The sequence below is a fragment of the Cetorhinus maximus genome, chromosome 15 (genome assembly GCF_964194155.1).
Source record: "Cetorhinus maximus chromosome 15, sCetMax3.hap1.1, whole genome shotgun sequence".
Classification (NCBI taxonomy): domain Eukaryota; kingdom Metazoa; phylum Chordata; class Chondrichthyes; order Lamniformes; family Cetorhinidae; genus Cetorhinus; species Cetorhinus maximus.
The window spans coordinates 63,063,193-63,081,825 of record NC_135893.1 but is presented as its reverse complement, the minus strand read 5'-3'; the positions used below and the strand labels follow the sequence as shown (position 1 = coordinate 63,081,825).

The 18,633-nt window shown below is 44.0% G+C and overlaps 1 protein-coding gene across 3 annotated transcripts in view; it reads right to left on the bottom strand.

Moving 5' to 3' along the window:
* Positions 1-18,633, bottom strand: part of gaa2 (alpha glucosidase 2) — a 42,833-nt gene that overhangs the window by 7,918 nt on the left and 16,282 nt on the right. For all 3 annotated transcript variants that reach the window (XM_078558551.1, XM_078558552.1, XM_078558553.1), the window contains exons 7-16: positions 16,730-16,848; positions 15,670-15,801; positions 14,462-14,572; positions 13,534-13,647; positions 11,520-11,604; positions 11,069-11,186; positions 10,271-10,404; positions 4,901-5,052; positions 3,454-3,602; positions 2,731-2,872 (exon numbers count right to left, since the gene is read on the bottom strand). In XM_078558551.1, coding sequence (XP_078414677.1) covers positions 2,731-2,872; positions 3,454-3,602; positions 4,901-5,052; positions 10,271-10,404; positions 11,069-11,186; positions 11,520-11,604; positions 13,534-13,647; positions 14,462-14,572; positions 15,670-15,801; positions 16,730-16,848 — 1,256 coding nt within the window. The remainder of the gene's footprint in view (positions 1-2,730; positions 2,873-3,453; positions 3,603-4,900; positions 5,053-10,270; positions 10,405-11,068; positions 11,187-11,519; positions 11,605-13,533; positions 13,648-14,461; positions 14,573-15,669; positions 15,802-16,729; positions 16,849-18,633) is intronic.

The window sequence follows — 18,633 nt, the reverse complement described above, 5'->3', positions numbered from 1 at the left end:
TTCTTTGTCAGAACCAGGCCAAATACAATAAGTTGAGAGGAGAAGTGAAGAGGAAAATAAGATTGGCAGATAGAGAATATGAGAATGGGAGTTAAAAGGGAATCCAAAGTCTTCTACCAATATGTAAATAGTAAGCGGATAGTAAGAGGTGGTGTGGAGCTGATGAGGGACAAAGAGGATGATATATGTGCAGGATGAGGCTAGAATACACAATGAGGACTTTGTATTGGTGTTTACTAAGGAAGAAGATGCTGGCAAAGTATCTTTAGAAGTGGAGATGATAGAGAAAATGGATGTGATGAAAATTGATAGGGAGGATTTACTGGAAAGCCTGGCTATGCTTAGAGTGGATAAATCATCTGGTCTGGATGGCTTGCACCCCAGGTTGCTAAAGGAAGTAGGAATGGTGATAGTGGAAGGGCTTGCCATAATCTTCCAATCTTCCCTAGATAAAGGGGAGTGCTAGAGGATTGAAGAGTGGCAAATTGTGACAGTCTTTTTCAAGAGAGGGTGTAAGAACACTCTGAGTGACTGCAGGCCAGTCAGTTTAACATCAATAGTGGGTAAGGTTTTAGAAACAATAATCAGGGAAAAAAATTAACAGGCACTTGGAGAGGTTTCAATTAATTAAGAAGAGCCAGCATGGATTTGTAAAAGGCTGTTCGTGCTTGAATAATTGAATTTTTTGATGAAGGAGCAAAGGTGATGAAGGGGGTGTGAAAGATGTTGTCTATATGGATTTTAAGAAAGCATTGACACAAGTACCACATAAAAGGCTGGTAAACAAAGTTGAGGCTCATGGAATAGGAGGGTTAATGTCAGCTTGGATAAAAAGAAATCGGCTAAAGAACAGAAAACAGCAAGTAAATGGCTGTTTGTCAGACTGTAGTGTTCCCCAAGGTTCAATGCTAGGGCCATCTTTGTTTCTGACATTTTTATAAATGACTTGGATATTGGAATACAGAGTAAAATTTCAAAATGTGCTGATGACCTAAAACTTAGAGGTGTGGCAGACAGTGAGGATTATACCAATCGATTACAACAGGACATAGATAGGCTAACAGAAAGGGCAGATAGGTGTGTGGTGATGTATTTTGTCAGAGGGATAGGGAGAAGCAATATAGACTAATTGGCACAGTTCTAAAGATTGTTCAAGTACAGAGGGACCTGGGGGTTTGTGTGCTTAGATCTTTGAAGGTGGTCAGACATATTGAGAGAGCAATTAGCAAAGCATATGGGATTTTGGACTTCATAAACAGAGATATTAAAGCAAGGAAGTTATGCTGAACCTATATAAAGCTCTGGTTAGGCCACAACAAGAGTACTGCATCCAATTCTGGTCACTACACTTTAGGAAAGATTTGAGGATCCTTGAGAGGGTGCAGAGGAGATTTATCAGAATGGTTGCAGGGATGAGGGAATTTAGCTACAAGGTTAAGTTGGAGAAACTGGGGCTGTTCTCCTTGGAACAAAGGAGATTGAAAGGAGATTTGATAGAGGTGTACAAGATTATAACAGATTTAGATAAGGTAGACAAAGAAAAGCTGTTCCCATCAGCTAATGGACAAAACAACATAGATCTAAGATTTTGGGCAACAGATCCAGGGGTTGGGGATGTGAGGAAGAACTTTTTTTTAATGCAGCAAGTGATAATGACCTGCAACTCGCTGCCAATGAGGGTGGTGGAAGTAGAGACGATGAATGATTTCAAAACAGAAATATGGATGGACAGTTGAGGGAATTAAAGTTGCAATACTGCAGAGATAAAGCAGGGGAATGGGACTGATTAGATTGCTCTGCCAAGAGCCGACATGGATTTGATGGGCTGAATGACCTCCTTCTGTGTTGTAATGACTCGACTGGATTCATCAGTAATTATCTTGCATTTATAACCCTTAGTTTTGGATTCTCTCACAAGTGAAAACATTCTCTCTACATCTACCTTGTCCAAACCAGTCACAATGTTAAAGACCTCTATCAGGTCACCTCTGGAGTTTAGAAGAGTAAGCGGTGACTTGATTGAAACCTTTAAGAGTGGATGTGGAAAGGAAGTTTCCTGTTGTGGACGAATCTAGAACTAGGGGTTACGGTTTAAAAATAAGCGATTGCTCATTTAATACAGAAATGAGGAGAATTTTTTTCTCTGAGGGCTGCGAGTCTTTGGAACCCCCTTCCTCAAAAGGCGGTGGAAGTACAGACTTTGAATATATTTAATGCAGAACTAGATAGATTCTTGATTAACAAAGGGGTTAAAGGTTATCAGAGGTAGGCAGGAGGTTGGAGTCAGATCAGCCTTGACCTTATTGAATGGTGAAGCAGGCTTGAATGGCCTATTTCTGCTCCTAGTTCATTAGTTCGTATGTTCGTATGTATGTTCTAAGTCTGAATTTCCAGACATTGCTATGAGCAACAAGCAGGAGAGACTAAATCATAGGAACATTTTAAAAAATCCATCCTTCATAAACAAATCAGTTTATTTGTAATTAAATAATTGAAAAATTGGGAAAAGACATTTTGATTGGTCAGGCTGGTTGGAGGCATGAGGTTTTGTGATAAAACCTTCAGGGATAGGTGCGAGCATAGTTCATAACCCTAACATGAGACAAAAACAGGATCAGGCTCTGCAATAAAACCACCAATCACTTCATGGCTAGTGATCAAAAGGTGTTTCTTCACCAGCACATAGTGCCTTCCCATTTACTCACTGATTGACTGGAAACCCATACTTACCGTGTAAAAGTCGTACCAAATCCCTTTGGGGAAGTATGCGGTCACAGACACTGCCCCTGGCTCTAGCACTGGGCTAATGAGGAGGCTGCTGCCCCACAGAAACTGTCTATCGATGGAGTAAGTGTTTCTATCTTCAGGAAACCTGAATTGGAAAAAATAGGGGCAACTTCAGAAAATCAACTGCCAAAGAAAATACACAGAAGGTTCTCCACAAGCAAATTCCACTTCACCCACCTGCCCTGGAAAGTACTGCCTCATTCTGGGAAAGAACTAAAGTCAAATCCTGCAGCTGTTGGACACAACCAGTGAGGAGCAGTGGCCAGAGATAGTCAGGTAGGGGATTTTATCCACTATCACTGGACAAACAAGCAGAACGCACACTTGAACCAAGAAGCTAAGACTCTGGTGATTCCAACCCCATTAACTGCTGTTTCTAGGAGTAACATGCCCACCTCCTGCCAAGAACAGACCTGGACAGGGCAAACCAGACAGGGGGAAGGATCAGGGCAAAGCAACCTTCAGAACACAAGACAATAATGGAAAAAACATAATAACTTTAATACGTGTTGTCATACTTCAGGTAGAAAATGTGGGCTATTATTGGACTAACCAGATTGAGAGTCTGGAAATCACCTAAAATTGGAAGATCTGATTCAATAGCAGCAGCTGAGACTCCCCATTTGGAAAGAGGTTGATTTCAGGGAATGATGAGTAGCAACTTACTCATAGAGAATTGCTCTGGCAACTGTTTCTCCGAGGACATGTGAGCGATGGAACAGCGTATAGAGGTACGGGAGCAAAGAGTAGCGGATAAGGAGAGCACGTTTCATTGCTTCCTGAGCAGATTCACTGAAAGCCATAGGGTCCTGAGCCTGGAAAAAAGAAATAACTTTCAGAAAGGTGAGACTATATTAATTAAAATTTCAAATGCTAAGTTCTTGATCTATATTAATGACCTAGACTTGGGAGTGCAGAGCACAATCTCAAAATTTCACAAGGTCATTGGAAAAAATCTGCAAGGCTCTGGGGAAAGGATGGGGGAGTGGGACTGGCTAAGTAGCTTTTGTAGAGAGCTGGTACGGAGGGCCGAATGGCTTCCTTCTGTGCTGTAACCTTCCTATGATTCTATGAATCATTTTTAGTCCAAAATCTTGACAGGTGGCAGGGGAGCTAGGCGGAGCACCATCGAGTTCAAGGTCACGGGGCTTTCATAAGGTCCTGACATCAGACTCATTGCTCGAGAAAGCTGGACATTATCCTGCAGAAAGGAGATAGAACTGGAGAGCAAAATGCCATGCTCGGAATTCTTCCTTTACTGCCAATGTTCTCTGTTGGACAGAATGTACGATAAACACTCAAGTTGATGTAGTGATGGAAGGGCTGTTTTTATTCCAAACTCTGGAATAGTCCCTTTCAATAAAAGAGGAGACTCTGGGTTGTGATTGCTACTAGATGTCAACTCCCACCAGGGGCAGTTGGGGCTCCTCCTGTGTTCAGAGAGAGTAAGGAAAGCACCCCACCCCCCACCCCCCCATTCCACCCCCAGAATGTAAAAACGCTTTAGTTTTACTTGCTCCATCCTATGAGAAAGCAGCAGCACACTGTGCAGAGGCAGATGAGCCCTGCACCCCATCACTCCACACTCCACATGGGGGGGAAGCCCAGGAGTGATCCCCTCAACAAAGGCATCAATTGAGTTCTAGACCCATTGAGCAAACACTGGCATGGAGTATCCAGCCTGATACTCCCAGTGCAGTACTAGGGATGCACTGCACCTTCAGAGCTGCCAACATTCAGATAAGGCATTAAACTGAGGTCCCATCCACCTCTCATATGGATGCCAAGATTCCACGGCACTCTTTAGAAGAAGAGAAGGAAAGTTCTCCCCTGTGTCCTAGCCAATCATTTTCCATCAACCAACATCACAAAAAATAAATTATCTGGCAATTTAACTCGTCGCTGTTTGTGGGCCCTTACAGTCCACAAATTAGCTGGTATGTTTTCGACATTACAACAGTGACTGCACTTCCAAAGTACTTTATAGGCAGTGAAACACAAGGTCATGAAAGGTGCTTTATAAATGCAAGTTATCTTTTACTGCAGCTTTTCAGTATGGGTTTCATATATATTTAAACATAAACACAAATATATCCTCCCAACTCCTCACTACCTTCTCCTTCTCAACATTGTGGTTTCGAGAGAATGGGTAGAAGGCACCAAGCTGCATCCAACGGATACACAATTCCTCTGTGGCACTCCCCCTAAATCCACAAATATCTGCTCCCACAAGAGGAATTCCAAACATATTGAAGTTCAGGATGCCTGCAGAATAGAAAGGGACAGAGGTTCATGGGTGATAACATTGTGCCCTGTAACAACCTGCCTCACATACAGAAATTTCCCATTAACACTGCTAAATCATTGTCAATTACATAAAAGGGCCTTTAATTTAGATGTCATTGATGGCGCAGTGGGTAGTTCTCTTATCTTTGAGTCAGAACATTCTCGGTTTGAGCCTCATTCCAGAAACATGACATATATTCCAAGCTGACACTAGTTAGGCCTCATCTGGAGTGCTGCGTACAGCTCTGGGTGCCATACTTGAGGAAGGATGTGAAAGCATTGAAGAAAGTACAGAGGAGATTCACAAGAGTGATTCCCAGGATGAAGAACTGTAGCTATGAGGATAGATTGGAGAGGTTGGGACTCCTTCCCTTGGAGAAAAGAAGGCTGCGAGGAGACTTGATAGAGGTATTCACGATCCTGAGGGGTATGGACAGAGTAAATAGTGAGAAACTGTTCCCACTCAAAAGAACATCAAGAACTAGAGGACACAGATTCAAAATAATTGGCAAAAGGGATAAATGTGATGTGAGGAAAACTTTTTTCATCCAGAGGATGGTTGGAGTCTGGAACAAACCTCCTGAAAGGGTGGTGGAGGCAGGTTCCTTATCGAGGTATGCAAAAGGGAATTGGATTGCTACCTGAAAAAAAAGAATGTGTAAGGTTATGGGGATAAGGCAGGGGAGTTGGACTAGGTGGAATGCTCTTTCAGAGAGCCAGTGCAGTCTCGATGGGCCAAATGGCCTCCTTCTGTGTTGTAAAGATACTGTGATACTGACATAGGATTACATAGAATATACTGCACAGAAACAGGCCATTCAGCCCAACCAGTCCATGTTGGTGTTTATGCTCCACTCAAGCCTCCTCCCATTGTCCCTCATCTAAATCCAACATTGTAAACCTCTATTCCCTTCTCCCTCATATGCCTGTCTAGCTTTCTCTTAAATGCATCAATAGTATTCACTTCCACTCGGTGTAGTAGCGAATTCCGTATTCTCACCAGTCTCTGGATAAAGAAGTTTTTTCTGAATTCCTACTGGATTTCTTGGTGACTGTCTTATATTGATGGCCTCTAGTTATGCTCTTCCCCACAATTGGAAACATTCGCTCCATATCCACTCTATTAAAACCTTTCAATTTTAAAGATCTCTATTAAATCACCCCTCAGCCTTTTTTTCAAGAAAAAAAAGACCTAGCCTTTCATCGTTTCCTGATATGTATACCCTTGCATTTCTGGTATCATGTTTGTAAACCTTCTCTACCCCTTTTCCATTGCCTCTATATACTTTTATAATATGGCCACCAGAACTGCAAGCATTGTGGTATAACAAAGGTTTGATGCAGGTTTGATATAACATCACTACTTTTCAATTCTATCCCTCTAGAAATAAACACTAGTGCTTGGCTTGGCTTTTTTGAGGTGCAACTTTTAGTGATTGCTGTACTTGTACTCTTAAGATCCCTTTGTTCCTGTACCTCACCTAGACTCGTACCTTCCAAGTAATAAGTGACCTCCCTTATTCTTCCTGCCAAAATGTACTACCTCACATTTATATGTGTTCATTTAATTTGCTAATTATTTGTCCTCCTGTAATTTGCTGCAGTCCTCCTCAGTGTTGACTATCCACCACCACCCCACTTCTGCCCAATTTGGTGTCAGCTGTAAATTTAGAAATTGTGTTTTTGATTCCAAAGTCCAAACTGCTAATGTAAATTGTGAACAGCACTGGTCCCAGCACTAATTCTCGTTCAACACCACTACCCATCTTCTGCCACTTTCAATAATTAACCTTTACTCCCACTCTCGGCTGCTAGCTAGCAATCCATTCTGCCACTTGTCCCCTGACTCCACATTCTCTGACCTTATACATTATTCAATTATGGGGCGCCTTCTGAAGACCTTTTGAAAATCCAGATAAGTTATATCTACTATATTACCATTGTCTACTCCCTCTGTCACCTCCTCAAAAGGGTGGTTAAGCAAGGTTTTTCCTTTTAAAATCCATGCTGACTATTCATATTATATTTTTTGTTTCTAGATGTTCTTCTATTCTCTCCATTATTTTTTCCTCTCACCAATGTTAAGCTGACTGGTCTATAATTCCCTGGCACGTTCTGTCCCCCTCTTCCGTCTTCAACTAGTGCCAGAACTGAGGGAATGCTGCACTGTTGGAAGCGCCATCTTTCAGATCAGATGTTAAAATGAGGCTCATCTGGCCTCTCAGGTAGAAATAAGAGATCCCATGGCACTATTTTGAAGAAGAGCTGAAGTGTTCTTGCCTGTGTTCTGGCCAATATTTATCCCTCAACCAAAATTACTAAAACAGATTATTTGGTCATTACCACATTATTGATCATGGGGGCTTTCTGTGCACAAATTGGCTGCTGTATTTCCTATATACCGCTGACCACACTTTAAAAAGTAGTTAATTGGCTGTAAAGCACTTTGGAATGTCTTGAGGTCATGAAAGGCACTGTGTAAACATAAGTTCTATCTTTATTTTCCTATTGATTTGGTGCAAGTGTATTCGTGCTTTTAATCTCTGTGGGTTGCTCAGTTGGGAGTTAAAGTTAAAACCCTGGTTTCCGGATTAAATCGTTACTTGAAAAAAGAGATCCATTAATTGGAATACAGAGTGGGCAGGAGACAGGGATGAGGCTCAGTTGCTGTTGTGGAGAAAACAATTGAAACTCCTCTAACAAACTCAGGAGGTCTCAAAGTACAAATTTGATGGCAAATGACCTACTCCTGTGCAATGTTACTCGACAGCTCACTGAATGTTAGTGCTTTAACATGACATCTCCAATTCCTACAAAGGGCATTTTTGCACCTTCACCATTAGGGGCAGTTTTTTGACATGGCTTCATGATGCAGAACAAGTTCATGCAAGATACTGCAACTGACAGAACAGGAACCTTTCTTTGGGGCTGGATCATGACCAGACTGTTCCAGAGATGAAATTACATTGTTTTAGCCATTGGATTATTCAGTGCCCAACACCCAGAAAATAATATCAACATTGTTCTCACTAACGTTCTACAGAAATAGGAGAAACATCTTTTAGAAGGGATAGTATATCATGCACTAAGGAATTTGATTCCCTCTATGTGCTCACAATTACTGGGCAGAATCTTCTTCACATATCAAGGGTTCCAATGGCAGGATTGCAGTTGCGCAGCACTTCCACTCAGAGGTGGAGTGGCTGGCCACACGCAATCACACGGCAGAGTAAGGGCCCTGGCCAATCCTAAGAGGGGGATGGGCAGGGAATCGCCAGCCCCACTGCTACCTCACAGGGTCAAAGGTCCGGGCATCATAAATACATGGCATCCAGACAGGCAGCCATTCCTGCCATCCAGCAGCATCAATCTTACTGTTTGTGAGGAGTTTGCAATCCTTGAATCTGCTGGCATTTACACAGCAACATTTCATGAGGAGATCAAGAGATCTTGGAAGGCTCACTCTAGCTGGAATGTGGATGCAGTGAGGGTCACAGGTCTGTCTAGTGCATTGTCCCATTACCTTTGCCCTGCCTTTGGTCACCCTTGACCCACCGCACCCCCCTCCCCATTACCTTTGACCAACTATCAGTCAGCCTAGAACTTCCGCCAGCACCATCGGTCAGTCCCCAGCACATTGGCCCCCTGTTACCCTCAAGTAGCCATCCTTCATCTGTGACCCTTCCTCTATTGTCCTTGACTCTCCCTCTGTTACCTTCAACTCTCAGGATCTCACTATTGACCTTCCCTGAATAACCCTTGATCTCCCCACAATCATTCTTGACCTACTGTTTGTAGACATTGACCTTCCCTGTGTAGTCCAGCTTCCTCCCTCTGTGCCCAAGAACCTTTGTAGGGCTGCCACCTCCCTCCCTCAGTCAGCCATGCCCCTTTCCCCTTTCACAGCCACACCCAATTTGAATGCATCAGTGCTTCCTCTCCAAAAGCTCCCCATTCAGGAAAAGCAGCTCCTACTCAGTCCAAACCCATCAGGAACATCACCTCATCTGCTGCATGCCATCTTTAACCAGTCGTGAATCTGAAGGCACGTATTTCTCATTTGCTGCATATATAGTTCCAAAGGTACAATTTAATCTGACGAAGTTGTGTATTAATGAGCACACATGACATGCTAATATATTAAAAAGTGGTTCTCACCACTTGCTGTCGGAAGACGATTCTCCCCAAACCTGTCACCAACTTAATAACCAACTTTCATCCTGCCATTGGGAAGTTTCTCACTCAATTAACTGCAATCGCCCATGTTGTTTTCCGCTCCCAGGGGCTTCACAAGATTTAGCCCAATGTTTGCATTAATCTGACTTCCATTGTCTTAATGTTATCAAACCATTTTAATTTTACCAATCTACTCAGAGACCCAAAGTTAATACAAGTGAGCTAAAGAGAGGACAGAGAGGATTGAATCCCATTGTGTCTCAACCACTTACAAAAAGCAGCAACATATAGAACTTCAACGTAATTAAATGTTTCAAGGCACATCACTGGATTGATCCAACAAACTGACACCAAGCCCTGTAAGATGATATTGGAACTGGTTGGTTGAAGAGGTAGGTTTTACGGAACGTCTTAAAGGGAGAGAGAGAGCTGGAGAGATTTAAAGACTGGATTCCAGAACCTAGGGCCCAAGCAGCCGAAGGCACAGTCACCAGTGATTGAGCAATTAAAATCAAGAATGCCCAATCAGGAGGTGCGGGGAGGCCACAGAGGGATTGGAACACAAGGATGAGAATTACAAAGTTGTGGTGTTGATGATCAGTGAGTACAGACATGATGGGTGAATGAGAGCTGCGGTAACATAAACACAACACAACACTCATCGACACGCACACACAAAATATGTGGACTCAGATAACACTAATGTACAACACCCAATACATATGCATACTCAAACTCGCGCACACATGCACAACAGGTCTTATGTGTATGTGCATACTCTATCATGCCTTTTCTCTTATTCGTTCCAGGGATCTGAGAGATGGCAATTAAGCCAGCACTTTTGCTTATCTCTAATTGGCATTTAGAAGGAATGGTAAACCACCTTCTTGAACCACTGCAGTTCATGTGGTGTAGGTACACTCACAGTGCTATTAGGGAGGGAGGTCTATTACTATTTGCAGGACATACATGCACTCATATACACGCACACTCACCCACAGAATGAAGACCCACTCAGTACCTGCAATAGAAAAGTACATGTCCTTCCATTTACTCTCATTGTCTCCCAGCCAGTGTCCAGAGTACCTGCCTTGACTTGGGAATGTTGATCGGGAAATTACAAATGGGCGCTTCTTACGGATTTTAACCAAAGCACTGGGGCAAAGAAAAAGTAACAATTCAGCCAGTCAACATATTATAAGCATTATTTGGTTATCACTTATACAAATACACTGATCGCAGTCCCCACACTGATTGCAGGCCCCATACTGATGCAGATCCAACCCCCATATCCCTACATTGATAGCAGGCCCCAAACTAACCACAGGCCCCACAGTGACTGCAGGCCCAAAACTGACTGCAGGGTCCACACTGACCACAGGCCCCGCACTGACCGCAGACCCCACTCTGACCACAGGTCCTGCATGGATCCAGACCCCGCATTGACCACAGATCTCAAACTGATCACAGACACTGCATTGACCGCAAGCCCAAACTGTCAACTGCAGGGCCCACACTGACCACAGACCCTGCACTGACCGCAGGCTTTGCTGGCCGCAGGCCTCACACTGAACACAGGCCCACATGCAGCCCTGCACTGGCCGCAGACCCTGCAATGTCTGCAAGCCACACACTGACCACAGGCCCCGCTTAGCCCAAAGTCAGCCTCAGATATGAATTCAACATTGGATCCCAGGTGTGAAAGGATCCTGTCCACCAACTGCACCATCCCCGTATTAGTTTCATTTTACTTCACAGATTTCTGAAGGATTAATGCTGATCTCTCTGTGGGTTATATGAAAGTTTATGATGGACTTACCTTGCAGAGGCTTTGGCCTCCATCAGCCCGTACAAACTGTGCACATTATAATGTGTTGATGCGTGCTGCCTTGCTGAGGCACAAATGGTTTGACTGCGTAAAATGCCACCCAGCACACCTGACAGAGAAAAACCCAATACAGGGAACACGTTACAAAGAGCAGGAAGACTCCCCCTCACTACAGACTCTCCCCCTCATTCCAGACTGCCCCTCACTCCTGATTCTCTCTCTCACTCCTGATTCTCGATTCCCCCTCACTCTAGACAATTCCCCCTCACTCTAGACAATTCCCCTATATACTTGGATCAATTCTAGAAATACAAATTATTGTCACTGTTTGCATTAAATCAAGAACTTGAATTATAATTAGATTCTAGTTTGGAGTGAATAATGTGATATACCCCTCTCTCCATTCCCATCAGTAAGTCCCAAAGATTGACTCAGTTTTTACCTGGGAGGTATGGAGGATTTTCAAACTCATTTGAAGGGCAACCACTCTGAGATCCATCCACAAAGTTCGAGGGCTCATTCATATCCTAGAGTATTCCAGAGTGATGAGTTTTAAAAACAAAATAAAATGAGGTTTGTTTCTAAATTGAATAACATTGAAAAGCTGAGAGTTACGTTCAACTTGGTTAGACCATACTTGGAGTTACTGAGCACAGTTTGGGTCTCCATAATATAAAAAGCATACAGAATCACTGGAGAAATTGCAAGATAGATTTACAAGAAGGACACCAGAGCTGAGAGTTATACCTATCAGGAAAGATTGAACATACTCCAGAAGAAAGAAGGCTTAGGGCTGGGTCTGATAGAGGTCTTTAAAATGATGATAGAGTTTAATGGGGTACGTGTAGGCAAGATGTTTTCATTGTGCCCGAGTTCAAATCTAGGGCCAAAAACATAAGATAGTCACTAATAAATCCAATAGAAATGTCTTTGGCCAGAATGTGGTTAGATTGGACAGCAGCTATCCAGGACCCACCCATTCACACCCCTCCTCTAGACACAACTTCTGTTTCTTTACTTGTTCCATTACCTCTCTTTGGCCTTGCACCATGAAACGTTTTGTCATTTAATCTCTCTTACCCTCCATAGTCACCTTATCACAGACCCTGCCTTTTGTTCTATTTCCACCCACCCCAAAACCCTCTTTCACTTGGTCAAAACCTATTACAAATTTTTCAGTTCACGGACCTGAAACATTAACTCTGTTTCTCTCTCCATGGATGCTGTCAGAGCTGCTGAGTATTTCCAGCATTTTCTGTTTACAACCTCTACCACATAGAGGGGTTGAGGTGATGTGTTTAAGGGGAAGCCAGATAAACATGAGGGAGAAAGGAATAGAAGGATACGCTGATCGCGTGAGATGAAGCAAGGTGGGAGGAGATTCATGTGGAGCATAAACACTGTCATAGACCAGTTGGATCAAATGGTAATTTCCTTGCTGTAATTGCTATGTAAAAATTGAAAATTATTTGTTGTGGTTTGAGGATAAGAAATGCAGAGAGGATAATATTGGGACCATTATGTGGCAGCAAACAACTGCCTTATAATTGACCTCGGAGTAAATACCTCAGGCAATTAGGACACACAGAGGAGAGAACGGCTCTTTGTCCTGTTCAAATTGCAAAATACAGCAATGTCCCAGTCTGAGCTTTGGATCTTTTTCAGTCTGGGATGCTACCTGACACTCAGTAACGAAGTGGGGCACAATTCCCACAGCACCCACAACCTTCCACTGTACATCCAAAGAGGGAGGTGGGTCCTGTAAATTTTTAAGAATTCTTGTATTCAAGACCGATTATCACTCCCAGCTGGTTTACCCTCTCCCTGGAAGGTCCAGTAAGTGAGGGAATAAAATTTGCTCAGCTCATTGTCACTGAGTAAGTACTGGTATAAAAAGTTAAGAAAGACTTGCACTGATGTATTCCCATTCATAACCTAGGTCGCTACATAAATTACCATGAAAGCTGCTGGATTATGGTTAAAACTCCAACAGATTCACTAATATCCTTCAGGAAAGGGAACCTGCTGTCCCTGTCACTCAGTCCCATGGTACATAGATGGCACTAATGCCTTTGGGGGCAACTATGGCAATAAACATAGCCTTGTCAGCATACCCGACATAGAGAGAAACTCTCTCTCCTCTGGTGAAGAATTCAAGAACAGAGGAACATAATCTTAAACTAAGAGCTAAACAATTGAGGAGCAAAGTCAGGAAGCACTTTTTCACAAAAAGGGTGGTAGAAATTTCAAACTCTTTCCCTCAAAAGGCTGTAGGTGGTGGGGGTCGAATAGAGCTTTCAAGACTGAGGTTGATTGATTTTTCTTGTGTAAGGTTATCAACAGCTATGGGGCAAAGGCAGGTGAATGGAGTTAAGATGCAAATCAGCCATGATTTAATTCAATGGAGCAACAAATGGATTGAATGGCATGCACCTGTTCATATAAATGGCACTTACAATCCAAAGCCCATCAAAGGGCACGGCTTTGTAGAACCTCAGTAAGTTCTCGAACCACCATTGATGTGTGTTGGGATTTGTGAAGTCAGGGAATGCTGTCAATCCAGGCCAAACCTGCAACCCCATAATATAAAAGAGAAAATCTTTTTAAATCCAAGCATCTATTTGGCAGGGTAAGGTACATTCACTACAATTCCAGTCATGATTGTCGTTCTTTGTTTAAACAGCACTCACATCTTGGCCCCAACATTACTTTCAACCAATGAGGCAACTGGGAAGGAGGCATAACCCACTGCATCGCAACCCCCCAATCATTTTGAGGTCAGCCAATGGATCTTTGGGAGAATGCCTCCACTCTGCTCCCTGGATACTCCATCATCTCTTTTGGGACTCCAAGACCAGCCAGTGGGTTTGATTCGCACTCCCCCGTGCCCCCTCACTCTGTCAAACCTAAATCTGGCAGTGTAAAGTGGATAGATAGGCCGCCACCTTTCCCAGCTGCTGAACTGCTCCTCCTCACTCCTCCCCCATACTACCGAACTATCTCTGAATCGAACACAGATTGAATCTGGGGCCCACCCTTAGACTGAACCAGAACAGAAGATGCATTTACACAATGAGTTATTAGAGGAGTTATTTGTCTTTCACTTTACCTCAGCAATTTGTTACAATCCTTGGTATGCTTTTAAAACCATCCTTGACCCCATTCTGCTGCCTCCAAGTACTTTGGTAAACACCAAACCCAACAACAGACTCAATACACTGATTTTGGTGCAAAATGATTTTGGCGACAGTATGTACTGGGAAACAAGTCCAAGGCAGCTGCTGAATAAAACTTTCTGGGTGACTTGCCTTGATAGCCACTGCCCTACATTGTAACAATTATCCCAGAGTTTATAACCAGCACAGCCTCTATGAGCGCCCATACCTTCCCGATAAGAGGACTTCCAGACACATTGTTGATGAAAACTCCACGTTTCAGGCCTTCGTCATATGGCCAGTAAGAGCCTGGTGGTTGAACACTGCTGATTCCTGGGTCCTGCAGACACAACAGATATTTTCAACTTTCTGTGAGGGGAAAGGTGGGAGGTAATTCATGTTACTTTTCTGCACCTTATGTATCTCTTTCACCTCTCAAAACCATGCACTAATTCATCAAAGAAGATCTCCTTTCATACCCCGTCAACATAGGAAAGAAAGAACTTGCATTTATATAGCATCGTTCAGGACTTCCCAAAGCCGACAAACACTGCAGTAAGGTACGAAATGCAACTGGCAATTCATGTGCAACAAGAATCCATAAATAGCAATGTGATAATGATCAGACCATCAGTTATTCATAGTGTCAGTTGAAGGATAAACATTGGCTATGACAGCAGCGAAAACTCCCCTGCTCATCTGCGAAATGTGGCAAGGGATCTTTTACATCAACCAAAAGGGCAGATAGGCCTTAGCTTAACATTTCATCCAAAAGGCTGTGCTTCTTACTCAGTATTGCAGTGGTGTATCAGTCTGTGTTTAAATCTCTGGACTGGAACTTGAACACACAGCCTTCTGATTAAAGGTAAGAGTGCTATGCACTAAGCCAAAGCCAACACCATTCACTGCTGCTATCAACAGACTTCTTGTTCCTCTGGGCCTAGGACCATGGCCCACTATCTGTCAGAGCTGGATTCAGCCTGGTCACTGCCCCCCCTCCCCATCCTTTGCCACAACCTATCTTTACAAACCTAAGGGGTGATTGCCTTAAAATGCTTGATACAACAGATAGTTTCTTATCTCCTGGCACACAATTCTATTTTCTTTTAATTCTTTCTTGGGATATGGGTGTTGCTGACAAGATCAGCATTTATTGCCCATCCCTGACGGCCCTTGAGAAGGTGGTGGTGAGCCACCTTCTTGAACCGTTGCAGTCCATGTGGGGTCAATACAGCCACAGTGCTGTTAGGGAGAGGGTTCCAGGATTTTGACCAAGCGACAGTGAAGGATAATGATATATTTCCAAGTCATGATGGTGTGTGGCTTGGAGGGAACGTGCAGGTGGTGATGTTCCCAGGCAGCTCCTGCCCTTGTCGACCTTCTCATGAACCATATGAAGCCCCACTGTATTGTGGCAAGTTGGCTGCCAGTAATTACCACAATCATGACGTATTGCTGTCCATGGGAATGCAGATCTGCAACCATCTGAGGGAGGCTGGCAAACCTCTGGGGGTCAAAGGTGAAATCCCGATAGTCGATCATGTAATCAATATCATTCCACTGAGCATCCTAGAGGAGAAGGGAAAAGGCTTGTTTAGAACAAGTCAATGTCAATGTCTCAGCAACCAATTCAGTCAGAAAGCGGTCTAAACTTCCCCGTGATCATTCACTCCAGCGAAACACCAGCTCCACAAACTCTCTGTGGTCACAGCTAATTGCTCCCAGCTTGGTTCCTAGACCCAACAAAAAGAGACAGGCTTCCCACCCCTACTAACATGCCTCCAGTCCCTGCACAAAACGCCTTCTTCCCCTCCCAACTCGCCTCCCGCCCTTCCAACGCGCCTCCTGCCCCTTCCAACACGCCTCCTGCCCCTTCCAACATGCCTCCTGCCCCTCCCAACACACCTCCTGCCCCTCCCAACACACCTCCTGCCCCTCCCAACACGCCTCCTGCCCCTCCCAACACGCCTCCTGCCCCTCCCAACACGCCTCCTGCCCCTCCCAACACGCCTCCTGCCCCTCCCAACACGCCTTCTGCCCCTCCCAACACACCTCCTGCTCCTCCCAACACACCTCCTGCTCCTCCCAACACACCTCCTGCTCCTCCCAACACACCTCCTGCTCCTCCCAACACACCTCCTGCTTCTCCCAACACACCTCCTGCTCCTCCCAACACACCTCCTGCTCCTCCCAACACACCCCCCGCTCCTCCCAACACACCCCCCGCTCCTCCCAACACACCCCCCGCTCCTCCCAACACACACCCCACCCCTCCCAACAAACCTGCTCCTGCCAACACATCTCCCACCCCTCCTAACATGCCTCCCACCCATCTCAACATGCCTCCCACCGATCCCAACATGCCTTCTTCCATTCCCAACATGCCTCTCACCCCTCTTAACATGCCTCCCATCCCTCCCAACATGCTACCCGCCCCTCCCGACACATTGTCCAACACCCCTGACATGTGATAACTAAAGAAATTAATTTCATGAACCTGGGGCATGCCAGCTTTTCTCATCTCCTTCACCACTTCCCAAGTGGCATTACTTGACCCATATCCCCAGCGGCAGAGATGGAATCCAAGGCCCCAAGCGGGCACCATCGCCGGCAAACCTGCCACACACAAAACAATAAATATCTCACAGCAGCAGCAATGTAACCAAGACAACAGCAACACAAAGAGAGAACAACCACAAATGTCCATAAAGAATAAACCACAGTGTTGCCTTGAATTAAACCATGATGATAGGACATAACTACAAACAGGTAATGGCAGGGTCAGGACAGATATCAGAAAACAGTTCTTCACCCAAGGGATCTCCAGTACTCGAAACGGTCTCCAAAGAATCTGGCATCATTCACAAGGCAGTTCAACATGGAGATGGACAGAAAAAAAAGAAATAACCCGTATTTTGATAATGCCTCACAAACTCGGTATATCCCAAGCACTTTACAGTTAATGAAGTACTTTTGAAGCACAGTCACTGTTGTAATGTAGGGAATGGAAAAGAAAAAGGGATAATCATTGGTTCCTACAAATGGATGATGTAGGTCCAAATGGCCTTCTTTGTCTGTACTTAGCTTTATGATATTTTTGTGGTGTTCAGCTGAAAAAGTGACAACATGGCCATATAATATCTGTTAGTACGTTAACAGTCTGTGTACAGCATTTGCCGTTATACACTTCTTAAAAAACACTATTTTGCAACACTTCTCAATCACACTTAATCATAGTCAAATTTATTCTAACCTCAGCAAACTTATTCTGCCATACATGGTTGAATTATTTTTAACACATGATTCACTACCAGCCCTCTCTTCCTCTTTCTCAAGAACTACAGCAGACTAAGGTCACAAAAGAATTTAAAATAGGAGCCGGAGAAGGCCATTTAGCCCTTCGAATCTGCTCCACCATTCAACAAGATCATGGCTGATATCTTACCCCAACTCCACTTTCCCACATTACCCCCATCCTTTAATTCCCTTAGATTTTGAGGCGCTACCAACCTTTGTCTTGAATATATTCAACAAGTGAGCACCCACAACTCTCTGGGGTAGGGAATCCCAAAAATTCACGACACTTTGAGTGAAGAAATTTCTCCTCATCGTCTTCCTAAATAGCTGACCTCTTATTCTGAGTCTGTGATATTCTAGATCCCCCAACAAAGGGAAACATTTTGTCAGTGTCTATCCTATCAACCCCCATAAGAATTTTATGGGTAGGATTTTCTGGCTGCCGGAATCATCCGCTCCCATCGAAAGTCAATGGACTTTGGCTGGGCCGCAGAATCTCCTGTGGTGGATCCTGCCACAATGGGACCAGAAAATCCTGGCCTATGTTTCAATTAGATTACCTCTCATTCTTCTAAACTCCAGGGAATATAGGCCTAGTCTATTCAATTTCTCCTCATTGGACAATCCCTACATACCAGGAATCAGTCTCGTGAACCTACACTGGACAACCCCAAAGGACAAGTATGTCCTTCCTTAAGCAAGGAGGCCAAAACTGCACACAGTATCCTAGGTGTGACCTCTCCAATGCCCTGCATAATTGTAGTAAGACTTCTTTACTCTTACATTCCAATACCTCTATAACAGAAGCTAACATACCAAATTTCCTTCCTAATTGCCAGCTGTACCTGCATGTTAACTTTCTGTGATTCATGTGCAAGGACACCCTCTAAATGTAAACATTTCCCAGTCTCTACCATTAAAAATATTCTTTCTTTTTAGTTTGCCTACTAAAGTGGGTAACTTCACACTTTGCCAGATTGTATTCCATCATGTTCGTGTCCTCTCATCCAACCTGTCTTTGTCTCTCTGCAGTCTCTTGCTCTCGCTCTCAGTCTTTCCTTACCGCTTATTTTCCCACCTAACTTTGTATCATCAGCAAACTTG